General features: G+C 40.7%; 1 protein-coding gene across 2 annotated transcripts in view; it reads right to left on the reverse strand.

Annotated features, from left to right (window-relative positions):
- The window catches only part of SH3RF3 (SH3 domain containing ring finger 3), a 778,505-nt gene that overhangs the window by 389,735 nt on the left and 376,153 nt on the right, over positions 1-12,617 (reverse strand). For both annotated transcript variants that reach the window (XM_069757545.1, XM_069757544.1), the window contains exon 2: positions 11,879-12,154. In XM_069757545.1, coding sequence (XP_069613646.1) covers positions 11,879-12,154 — 276 coding nt within the window. The remainder of the gene's footprint in view (positions 1-11,878; positions 12,155-12,617) is intronic.

The raw sequence follows: 12,617 nt of genomic DNA on the forward strand, positions 1-12,617 counted from the left end.
AGCGACCACAATATTGTACAGTTTCACCTGTCTTTCACTAGGGGGACTTGTCAGGGAGTCACAAAAACACTGAACTTTAGGAAGGCAAAGTTTGACCAGCTTAGAGATGCCCTTAATCTGGTAGACTGGGACAATATACTCAGAAATAAGAATACAGATAATAAATGGGAAATGTTTAAGAACATCCTAAATAGGCAGTGTAAGCGGTTTATACCTTGTGGGAATAAAAGGACTAGAAATAGGAAAAACCCAATGTGGCTAAACAAAGAAGTAAGACAGGCAATTAACAGTAAAAAGAAAGCATTTGCACTACTAAAGCAGGATGGCACCATTGAAGCTCTAAAAAACTATAGGGAGAAAAATACTTTATCTAAAAAACTAATTAAAGCTGCCAAAAAGGAAACAGAGAAGCACATTGCTAAGGAGAGTAAAACTAATCCCAAACTGTTCTTCAACTATATCAATAGTAAAAGAATAAAAACTGAAAATGTAGGCCCCTTAAAAAATAGTGAGGAAAGAATGGTTGTAGATGACGAGGAAAAAGCTAACATATTAAACACCTTCTTCTCCACGGTATTCACAGTGGAAAATGAAATGCTAGGTGAAATCCCAAGAAACAATGAAAACCCTATATTAGAGGTCACCAATCTAACCCAAGAAGAGGTGCGAAACCGGCTAAATAAGATTAAAATAGATAAATCTCCGGGTCCGGATGGCATACACCCACGAGTACTAAGAGAACTAAGTAATGTAATAGATAAACCATTATTTCTTATTTTTAGGGACTCTATAGTGACAGGGTCTGTTCCGCAGGATTGGCGCATAGCAAATGTGGTGCCAATATTCAAAAAGGGCTCTAAAAGTGAACCTGGAAATTATAGGCCAGTAAGTCTAACCTCTATTGTTGGTAAAATATTTGAAGGGTTTCTGAGGGATGTTATTCTGGATTATCTCAATGAGAATAACTGTTTAACTCCATATCAGCATGGGTTTATGAGAAATCGCTCCTGTCAAACCAATCTAATCAGTTTTTATGAAGAGGTAAGCTATAGGCTGGACCACGGTGAGTCATTGGACGTGGTATATCTCGATTTTTCCAAAGCGTTTGATACCGTGCCGCACAAGAGGTTGGTATACAAAATGAGAATGCTTGGTCTGGGGGAAAATGTGTGTAAATGGGTTAGTAACTGGCTTAGTGATAGAAAGCAGAGGGTGGTTATAAATGGTATAGTCTCTAACTGGGTCGCTGTGACCAGTGGGGTACCGCAGGGGTCAGTATTGGGACCTGTTCTCTTCAACATATTCATTAATGATCTGGTAGAAGGTTTACACAGTAAAATATCGATATTTGCAGATGATACAAAACTATGTAAAGCAGTTAATACAAGTGAAGATAGTATTCTGCTACAGATGGATCTGGATAAGTTGGAAACTTGGGCTGAAAGGTGGCAGATGAGGTTTAACAATGATAAATGTAAGGTTATACACATGGGAAGAAGGAATCAATGTCACCATTACACACTGAATGGGAAACCACTGGGTAAATCTGACAGGGAGAAGGACTTGGGGATCCTAGTTAATGATAAACTTACCTGGAGCAGCCAGTGCCAGGCAGCAGCTGCCAAGGCAAACAGGATCATGGGGTGCATTAAAAGAGGTCTGGATACACATGATGAGAGCATTATACTGCCTCTGTACAAATCCCTAGTTAGACCGCACATGGAGTACTGTGTCCAGTTTTGGGCACCGGTGCTCAGGAAGGATATAATGGAACTAGAGAGAGTACAAAGGAGGGCAACAAAATTAATAAAGGGGATGGGAGAACTACAATACCCAGATAGATTAGCGAAATTAGGATTATTTAGTCTAGAAAAAAGACGACTGAGGGGCGATCTAATAACCATGTATAAGTATATAAGGGGACAATACAAATATCTCGCTGAGGATCTGTTTATACCAAGGAAGGTGACGGGCACAAGGGGGCATTCTTTGCGTCTGGAGGAGAGAAGGTTTTTCCACCAACATAGAAGAGGATTCTTTACTGTTAGGGCAGTGAGAATCTGGAATTGCTTGCCTGAGGAGGTGGTGATGGCGAACTCAGTCGAGGGGTTCAAGAGAGGCCTGGATGTCTTCCTGGAGCAGAACAATATTGTATCATACAATTAGGTTCTGTAGAAGGACGTAGATCTGGGGATTTATTATGATGAAATATAGGCTGAACTGGATGGACAAATGTCTTTTTTCGGCCTTACTAACTATGTTACTATGTTACTATGTTACTATGTGTCAAGCATGTTTGATAAGACAGCAACAAAGAAGCATCTTTGTTAATTTCAGTGCTTTAAACATTAAGAAACCACACAATTGTCCAGAACTACAAGTCAAATCCATATTCAAAAAGGATCTGTTATTTCAAGACAGGTTTTAGCAAACAGTACATACAGCCATTTCATGCACCTTACTCAAAATGATTTGATATAAAAACTTCATGCTGTACTAGAGAAGATGAAATCTTTTGAAACTCAAAATTGACAGGTTCGACAAATTCTTCCAAAAAAAATTGATTTGCAGATAATTGATTCACCAAGCAAAACCCTCATATGCCTAATCAAAAAAGATGTGTGGAAACAATCTGACCGCTCAGAGCAATGTATCCAACGTCATTCATGCTCTTTGACACAAACAGAGTCTTAGTAATATCAAAGACACAACACCAGGGAAACAGACTAATAGCCCATCTAATAATATAACAAAACACACAAAAGGTTGATACATAAAATGAGAATAATGGGGATAGGGGAAAATATGTGTAAGTGGGTTAAGAGTTGGCTCAAGGATAGGAAACAAAGGGTGGTTATTAATGGAGCACACTCGGACTGGGTCAGGGTTAGCAGTGGGGTACCACAGGGGTCAGTATTGGACCCTCTTCTTTTTAACATATTTATTAATGACCTTGTAGGGGGCATACAGAGCAGAATTTCAATATTTGCAGATGACACTAAATTCTGCAGGGTAATCAATACAGAGGAGGGCAATATTATATTACAGGATGATTTCTGTAAACTAGAAGCTTGGGCTGATAAATGGCAAATGAGATTTAATGGGGATAAATGTAAGGTCATGCACTTAGGTAGAAGTAATAAGATGTATAACTATGTGCTTAATTGTAAAACAATGGGAAAAACCATCAATGAAAAAGACCTGGGTTTATTGGTGGATGATAAACTCACATTCAGTGGCCAGTGTCAGGTAGCTGCTACAAAGGCAAATAAAATAACGGGATGCATTAAAAGAAGCATAGATGCTCATGAGGAGAACATAATTTTACCTCTATACAAGTCACTAGTTCGACAACAATTAGAATACTGTGCACAGATCTGGTCTCCGGTGTATAAGAAAGACATAGCTGAACTAGAGCGGGTGCAGAGAAGAGCGACCAAGGTTATTAGAGGACTGGGGGGTCTGCAGTACCAAGATAGGTTATTACACTTGGGGCTATTTAGTTTGGAAAAACGAAGTCTAAGGGGTGATCTTATTTTAATGTATAAATATATGAGGGAACAGTATAAAGATTCTGATGATCTTTTTAATCATAGACCTGAGACGGGGACAAGGGAGCATCTACGTCTGGAGGAAAGAAGGTTTAAGCATAATAACAGACACGGATTATTTACTGTAAGTGCAGTGAGACTATGGAACTCTCTGCCGTATGATGTGGTAATGAGTGATTCAATACTAAAATTAAAGAGGGGACTGGATACCTTTCTGGAAAAGTATAATGTTACAGGTTATATATACTAGATTCCTTGATATGGCGTTGATCCAGGGAACTAGTCTGATTGCCGTATGTGGAGTCAGGAAGGAATTTTTTTCCCCAATGTGGAGCTTACTCTTTGCCACATGTTTTTTTTTGTGCCTTCCTCTGGATCAACGTGTTAGGGCATGTTAGGTTAGGCTATGGGTTGAACTAGATGGACTTAAAGTCTTCCTTCAACCTTAATAACTACCGTATATACTTGAGTATAAGCCGAGATTTTCAGCCCATTTTTTTGGGCTGAAAGTCCCCCTCTCAGCTTATACTCGAGTCATACCCGGGGGTCGGCAGGGGAGGGGGAGCGGGGGCTGTCTAGTTATTCTCACCTACTGCTGGTGCGGTCCCTGCAGGTCCCTGCTTCTTCCAGCGCTGCATATTCTTCCTGTACTGAGCGGTCACATGGTACCGCTCATTAAAGTAATGAATATGCGGCTCCACCTCCCACAGAGGTGGAGCCATATATTCATTGCTCTAATGAGCGGTAACTGTGACCGCTCAATACAGGAAGAATATGCAGCGCCGGGAGAAGCAGGGACCGCGCCAGGAGCAGGTAAGTATATGGGGAGGGGAGCGTTGCGCTGCGCGATATTTACCTGCTCCTCGCTCCGGTGCGGCTCCGTCTTCAGCATCCTCTGGCTGTGACGCTCAGGTCAGAGGGCGCGGTGACGTGGTCAGTGCACGTCCTCTGGTAAGCATCAGTGCTGGAGACGGAGCTGCACGAGGAGCAGGTAACTATTGAAAGCGCTGGCGTCCTGAGCGAAGAGAGGTGAGTATGTGATTTTTTTTTTATTGCAGCAGCAGCATTATATATGGCACAGCTTGATATGGAGCATCTATGGGGCCATAATGAAATGTGCAGAGCATTATATATGGCACAGCTTTATATGGAGCATCTATGGGGCCATAATGAAATGTGCAGAGCATTATATATATGGCACAGCTTTATATGGAGCATCTATGGGGCCATAATGAACGGTGCAGAGCATATATGGCACAGCTTTATATGGAGCATCTATGAGGCCATAATGAAATGTGCAGAGCATTATATATATGGCACAGCTTTATATGGAGCATCTATGGGGCCATAATGAACGGTGCAGAGCATATATGGCACAGCTTTATATGGAGCATCTATGGGGACATAATGAACGGTGCAGAGCATATATGGCACAGCTTTATATGGAGCATCTATGGGGACATAATGAACGGTGCAGAGCATTGTGGGGGTGCACGCTAGCGTCCCATAAGCAAAGCGTCACAGAAGATAAGCGTCGTGATACCGCAGTTATTCCATGGCACAGAACTAACATCCATCTTCTCTCTTCTCTCTTCACACAGGTATTAACTCCCTCTGCTTGCTGTCTCCTGCTTTGCAATCAAATGGTGCAACTTCCTACCTCTGATAGCTGTCCCATCTGCTGCAATAGACTCTAATGGTATAAACTCCCTCTGCTTGCTGTCTCCTGCTTTGCAATCAAATGGTGCCACTTCCTACCTCTGATAGCTGTCCCATCTGCTGCAATAGACTCTAATGGTATTAACTCCCTCCTCTGCTTGCTGTCTGTCATCTGCTGCTTTACCATCTAGAAACATAATTTAATGTGTTTGCTAATTCATTGGTATAATTCATTTGTTGCATTGCACTTAAAACTTACTGTCCACTTACTATCCATGACTGGGATCAGTGTAGATCTTATCTGGTGGAAGGTGTGAAAGTAGATTTTACCAGGCTGAGTGTCTTTGATCATCTTTTAAAAGAAAAAAAAAAAAAAGCCCCTGGTGTGCAAGCCAGCTGCCAAATTATCCTCAACCAGTTCCCACAATCCATCTCTTCTGGGTTATAAATTTAGAACCTTCTTTAGGGGTGCACACAAGTGGGGGTGCACGCTAGCGTCCCATAAGCAAAGCGTCACAGAAGATAAGCGCTGTGATATCACAGTTATTCCATGGCAGTTAGTCAGGGCAGGAGTCAGGTAACCCACACTCTGCACTCCAGTCTATCCATGTGCATTATTCCTATCCTCCTATGTTCCCTTGTAATCCACTTTCACCGCCCAATCCCCCCTCCATCACGACTCATATACATCAGCTCCTCTCTCCTTCCCTTTCCCATGTACAGCTCCCATGCACTTCTCACCTTCCTGAAAAACTTCAGTCCATCTTACCCAAACAGACTGCATAAAAAAACTTCATACAATCCCAAAAGCTACTTGCTTTTTATCTTCCTACTCCTGCTGATATCAGGAGACATCTCCCCAAACCCCGGTCCACCATCCACCAACCTCAACCCCTACCCTACCTCACATCGAAACCTTAATAATCTTACTAATATTAATTGCACTCCTTCATCTCCTCCTTCTTTTAATTGTGCCCTTTGGAATCCACGGTCTGTATGTAACAAGCTTCCTTTCCTACACAATTACTTTCTGAAAAACTCTCTGAATCTGCTGGCCCTCATGGAAACCTGGATTCAGGATTCTGGACTACTGTAACGCTCTATTAATTGGCCTCCCCCTCACTCGACTTTCCCCTCTCCAGTCCATCCTTAATGCAGCAGCCAGGGTCGTCCATCTGGCTAATCGTTACTCGGACGCGTCCGCTCTTCACCAGTCGTTACACTGGCTACCCATTCATTACAGGATACAATTCAAAGTACTTGTTCTCACCCACAAAGCTCTCCACAGTGCGGCACCCCCTTACATCTCCTCCCTCATTTCTGTCTATCAGCCTAACAGACCACTGCGCTCTGCAAATGACTTTCGATTAACCTCTGCACTAATCCGTACCTCCCACTCCCGACTCCAAGACTTCTCCCGTGCTGCGCCAATCCTCTGGAATGCTCTACCCCAAGATATTAGGACCATCCATAATTTGCATAGTTTTAGGCGCTCGCTCAAAACACATTTGTTCAGAGCGGCCTATCACGTTCACTAATCAAAGTTATGTTATGTTTGTGTGTGTGTAGCCCATTCACTATCCCCATCTATCCCCCACCCCCTGAAGATGGCTGGACCATGATTGTAAATACATCATTGTAAATATACACCTGTACTTTGCATCTCCCAAACCTCATTGTAGATTGTAAGCTCTCACGAGCAGGGTCGTCTTATTTTGCTTTAATTATTGTATTGTTAACGTTGTTACTTATGACTTTTGTGTTTGAAACTGTTAAACTGTAAAGCGCTGCGGAATATGTTGGCGCTATATAAATAAAGATTATTATTATTATTATTATTATATATGGCACAGCTTTATATGGAGCATCTATAGGGCCAAAATGAACGGTGCAGAGCATTATATGTGGCACAGCTTTATATGGAGCATCTATGGGGCCATAATGAACGGTGCAGAGCATTATATGTGGCACAGCTTTATATGGAGCATCTATGGGGCCATAATGAACGGTGCAGAGCATTATATATGGCACAGCTTTATATGGCACATCTATGGGGCCATAATCAATGGTGCAGAGCAATATATATGGGGCACAGCTTTATAATGAGACTCTATGGGGCCATAATGAACGGTGCAGAGCATTATATATTGCACAGCTTTCTATGGACATCTATGGGGCCACAATGAACGGTGCAGAGCATTCTATATGGCGCAGCTTTATATGGAGCATCTATGAGGCCATAATGAACGGTGCAGAGCATTATATATGGCACAGCTTTATATGGAGCATCTATGGGGCCATAATGAACGGTGCAGAGCATTATATGTGGCACAGCTTTATATGGAGCATCTATGGGGCAATAATGAACGGTATGGAGCATCTATTTTTATTTTTGAAATTTACCAGTAGCTGCTGCATTTTCCACCCTAGGCTTATACTCGAGTCAATAAGTTTTCCCAGTTTTTTGTGGCAAAATTAGGGGGGTCGGCTTATACTCGGGTCGGCTTATACTCGAATATATACGGTATGTTACTATGTTACTATGTTAATGCACTGACTTTTCATATTTTTTTTAATTTAAAAAACTGTTCAAAATTTTTGGGAATAGGCAGTCCATTCTCTGCAGAACACTGACTGGCTGAAGGTGTCAATGTCAGAGGTAACATCATTTTGCTGTGAAATGAATGATGTGTCATGTATTCCATAATGACTTATGCTTCCTTCCTATTAATGAGCTTGGTGCAGGCAAAGAGGCAAATTGTGACTTGCCTTTTTTAGTACTACTGTCCATACAGCTGGTGCCAGTGGTGTTGGTGTTTCTGTTGCTGCTAGGGGCTCCCAAATACTTAGCGAGGATATTTTTTTTTTAATACAGTTCCTTGTCCATTGCCATTGCTGCTTTTCCTTTTACCATATGTTTTGTACAACACTACAATTAGCTTTTCATTAATCTTTTAATTTTCAGTTTCTATAAAAAAAAAGGAAGCAACAAGAATAGCTAGGTTGAAAGGTACAGGTACAAAATGTGGCAGCAGGACTAGTAAAACTGCTGTGCAAAACAGACCTGCACAGTTTATTGTCTATTTTTTTCTATTTAACATCATTCAAATCCCTTCCCAAAAATGACATAATGAGAAATACTAGCTAGCTGCTCATCCAAAAAGCCAGCACATGCAAAAGGGAGTTGTATTGATGTGGTGTGTATGGATAAAAATGTGACTAAAAAAACAAATGTGCAACAAATATAAATGGTTTCAGACACGCACACTTTTGGAGTTACAGTTACAGATGAATATCTGGATTTTGAGGAATTTATTTTGAATTTTTAAAAGATAATTACCGTATTTTCTGGTGTATAAGACGACTGGGCGTAGAAGACGACCCCCAACTTTTCCATATAAAATATGGAATTTGGAATATGCCCACCGTATAAGACGGGGGTCATCTTATATGCCCAGTCATCTTATACGGCGTGTGGTTCCCAGGGTCTGGAGGAGAGGAGACTCTCCTTCAGGCCCTGGGATCCATATTCATGTAAAAAATAAAGAATAAAAACAAAAAATATGGATATACTCACCCCTCCGAAGGACCCCGGCTCTCCGCACTGCAAACGTCTGCCTCCGTTCCTAAGAATGCAGAGAGTGAAGGACCTTCGATGACGTCGCGGTCACGTGACCGGTCACCTGACCGTGACATCATCGAAGGTTCCAGAAATTTCTGCAAATAATCCTGACGTGTGCACATAGCCTTAGTCTGTCCGTGATATGAGACTGGCACGGAGGTCCACCTTCCAACAAGACAATGACCCAAAGCATACTGCTTAGGCTGTGTGCACACATTCTAGATTTTTCACGTTTTTTTGGCAATTTTTCGCGATAAAACCTCGAAAAAAAGCATACATTAAGCATCCTATTATTAGAATGCAATCCGCAATTTTTGTGCACATGCTGCGTTTTTTTCCGGAGCGGAAACGCATTCCGGAAAAAAACGCAGCATGTTCATTAATTTTGCGTAATCACGGGGATTCTGCACACATAGGAACGCATTGATCCGCTTACTTCACACATGGTGGGCATAGCCCAATGTAAGTGGATCATGTGCGGTTTGTACCTGGGTCTGGAGGACAAGAGACTCTCCTCCACGGACTGGGCACCATATCCACGTTAAAAAAATAAGAATTAAAATAAAAAATAGTGATATACTCACCTTCCGATGGCCCCCGGAGTCCTCCTGGCTCTCAGCAGTGCACGCAGCGGCTTCCGTTCCCAGGGATGTGACGTCACAAAGGTCCTTCGCACACAGCATCCATGGGAACGGAAGCCGCCGCGTGCACCGTTGAGGATGTCGGGGGCCGTTGGAAGGTGAGAATAACCTTTTTTTTTTTAAAGTATTTTTAACGTTCTATCTTTTTACTGTTGATGCTGCATAGACAGCATCAATAGTAAAAAGTTGGTCATGGTCACACTTGTCAAGCACTATGTTTGGCAAGTGTGACCAACCTGTCAATCAGCTAATTACGCTTGCAAAAAGCTAGTGTTTAGTGGGAAAATGCATGCCAATTCCGCATGCGTATTTCCCGTGGCAGGGAGTTCCGGAATTGCCGCGGAAATTTCCGTGGCAATTCCGGACGTGTGCACATAGCCTAAATCAACACTCGAGTGGTTTAAGGGGAAATGTGTAAATGTTTTGGAGTGGCCTAGTCAATGTCCAGACCTTAATCCAACTGAGAATTTGTGGTCAGACTTGAAGATTCAACAGGGGCAATCATCTAACTTGAAGGAGCAGTATTGCCTTGAGGAATGGAAAAAAATCCCAGTAGCAAGATGGGGAAAACTCATAGAAACTTATTGAAAGTGACTTGAAGCTGTAATTGCCGACAAAGGAGCCTCTACAAAGTACTGATTTTGGGAGGGTGAACACTTATGCACACTGAAGTTTTCAGTTACTTTGTCCTATTTATTTGTTTGTTTGCTTCACAATAAAAAATAAAAACAAATGTTCACAGTTATAGGCATGTTCTTTACATGAACTGATGCAAACCCTAAAAAAATGCCAAGATGTGAATATTTTCGCAAATATACGTTATACGCTGTGAAGGGATTACTACTATTTTGGTGGAGGTACAATGTTTTAACAGTCACTTATTGCATTTTTTGTCAGTGTTGCAAAGGTTGAAAACTCACAATTTTAGATTTTGACCGGACTTTTCTGGACGTATTGATACCACATATGTTTATTTTTACGTATTTATTTATTTTTCATAGGAGAAAATATTTTGAGACTACTATAAAGGCTAAAATACACTGAAAGTCACTTAAATGGGTGGAACTTATATTTTCAAAATTTGCATTTGGCCTGACATTACTTTGCAATAGGATAAGCCTTTCTAAATCATTAACAGATTCCCTAATGCACATGCATATAAGCATAGATTGTACATTGATTCAAAAGGATTTAAATTCTACTCAAATTATACAAAAATACCTATTCTGTAGAATGCAGATTTTCCGTAATTTGCTTTGCTTCATCAAAATGGTAGCCGGCTTGTCGCCATTTTTGTGGACTACAAAGGGCAGGCAAAAGGTTAAAATAAAATAAAAATTAAAAAATAAGGCAATGTTTACTCTTTTAAACTTTTTTTTCTAAATGTTGACCTAAAAAATTTTAATAACTCCTCAATGTTTGCTCATTTCTACGCTATTTCTTGCTAATATCCTTTCATGTTAAATCACAGCAGATGCATTTTTGACAACTGTGGCATTTATTTTCGTCTCCGGTCACATGTTTTAAAATGGGCGACAAAATGAATTGTGCAAAATTTGCAATACATTTTGCAATGCTTTCATAAATTTGTCTAAAAATGGATAGAGCAAGTAAAAAAATTACACTAAATATTCCTCTTAGGTGAAAATTCCTCCTGAAAATGGTTCATGCAGTTTGGTAAATACTGTCCATTGCATTTTTAGTCTGTCTAGTCTAAAGGTCATTTTACGTTGCAAGATTATCATAAACGAGCAATCCTTGGGTGAAAAGTTGCTTTGCGATGATTTCTGCGCAAAACATCAATATTGTCCTGTGTAAACAAGATTTGTGATTTCAAGAACAATGTCAGTCTATGCACAGTGAACGAGCTACTAGAGATTGTTCATTGAACATCTGAACTGGGGTCTTCCTTTGTAAACAGGCTATTAAACAATCACCGGTCAGTACATATTTACTAATTAGAGAGGTCGTTCATTGCCGTAAGTTGGGTTGTGTAAACCGACCTTACAATTACACCACTTTTTGGATAGCCTATTTTGCCCATTTACAGTATGTTACACACCATCCATTTTCCACCCTGGCTATGCCACTAACTGAGCAAAATGTAAAAAAAAAATAAGGACAATTGAATTCTGGTTCCTTTAATTTAGTAAATGTCCCCATTATATTAATCCTCAGAAATCAGTCCAAAATATTCCGTGATGGTGTGCATATTTTTCACTCCTCGTCTTACTTGGTATCACGCTGAGAATAGAACAGAAGGCCTATTTGTCAGTTTTTTAGATCGTTTTCTTACTAATTGGTGCAATCCATAAAAACAGAAGAGGTGAAATGTGGTTAAATGCAATTATTACTGCAGTGAGATCAATAGAATATTCACGTAGAGCGGATTATTGTCTGTTTACCTTGGTGAATGTGAGACAGTCCTTATCCTGATCTTTATCCTTGATTGCAAAGTCATAAAGTGCTTTCCCTTGCGGAGTAGGCTGGCCGAGAGGTTTGATGCATTGGATGTAGCTCGCTGGGAAGAAGCCACGATTTCCATTCAGTTCTCCATGGTACCAGTTCTCGTCCACTTTCCGTCGTAGAATGATTATGTCTCCCTTGTTAAATTTCAGATCCCCAGGCTCCTTTCCTTCGTAAGCATAAAGAGCTCTTCCACATGGAAGCTGAGAAATATTCTGAAAACAAGAAAGTGAAATAAAAGTTCACAAACAAGATTTTAACAAAGTATTTAAACAGTAATTTGACCAGAAAAAAACTCAGACGTTAAACTTTTCTTGAATTGTTTTAAAGGAGACCTGATAGGAGTTTCATACCGCCCGAACCACGACATCATGAATTAGACGCTGGCTGCCGCGGTTCAGAGAAACATACTTTGACAAGCCGACTGAGGACCAAGTGTCTGATGGCTAGTCCATGAGGCAGACACCTTGGTGACATTTTTATTTCTCTTTTACAAATTTCCAAATTTTATTCACCATTTAAATAAAAAAACAACTATACAATAGGCCATGCTGACCCGAAGAATCACGTTGACATGTCATTTATACATCACAATGAACGAGATAAAAACAAAGCCCCCCAAAAAGTTGAGTAATTGTGGGATTTTTTTTGGAATTTCACCACACTTGGATTTTTTTT

The sequence above is a fragment of the Ranitomeya imitator genome, chromosome 3 (assembly GCF_032444005.1).
Source record: "Ranitomeya imitator isolate aRanImi1 chromosome 3, aRanImi1.pri, whole genome shotgun sequence".
Lineage (NCBI taxonomy): Eukaryota > Metazoa > Chordata > Amphibia > Anura > Dendrobatidae > Ranitomeya > Ranitomeya imitator.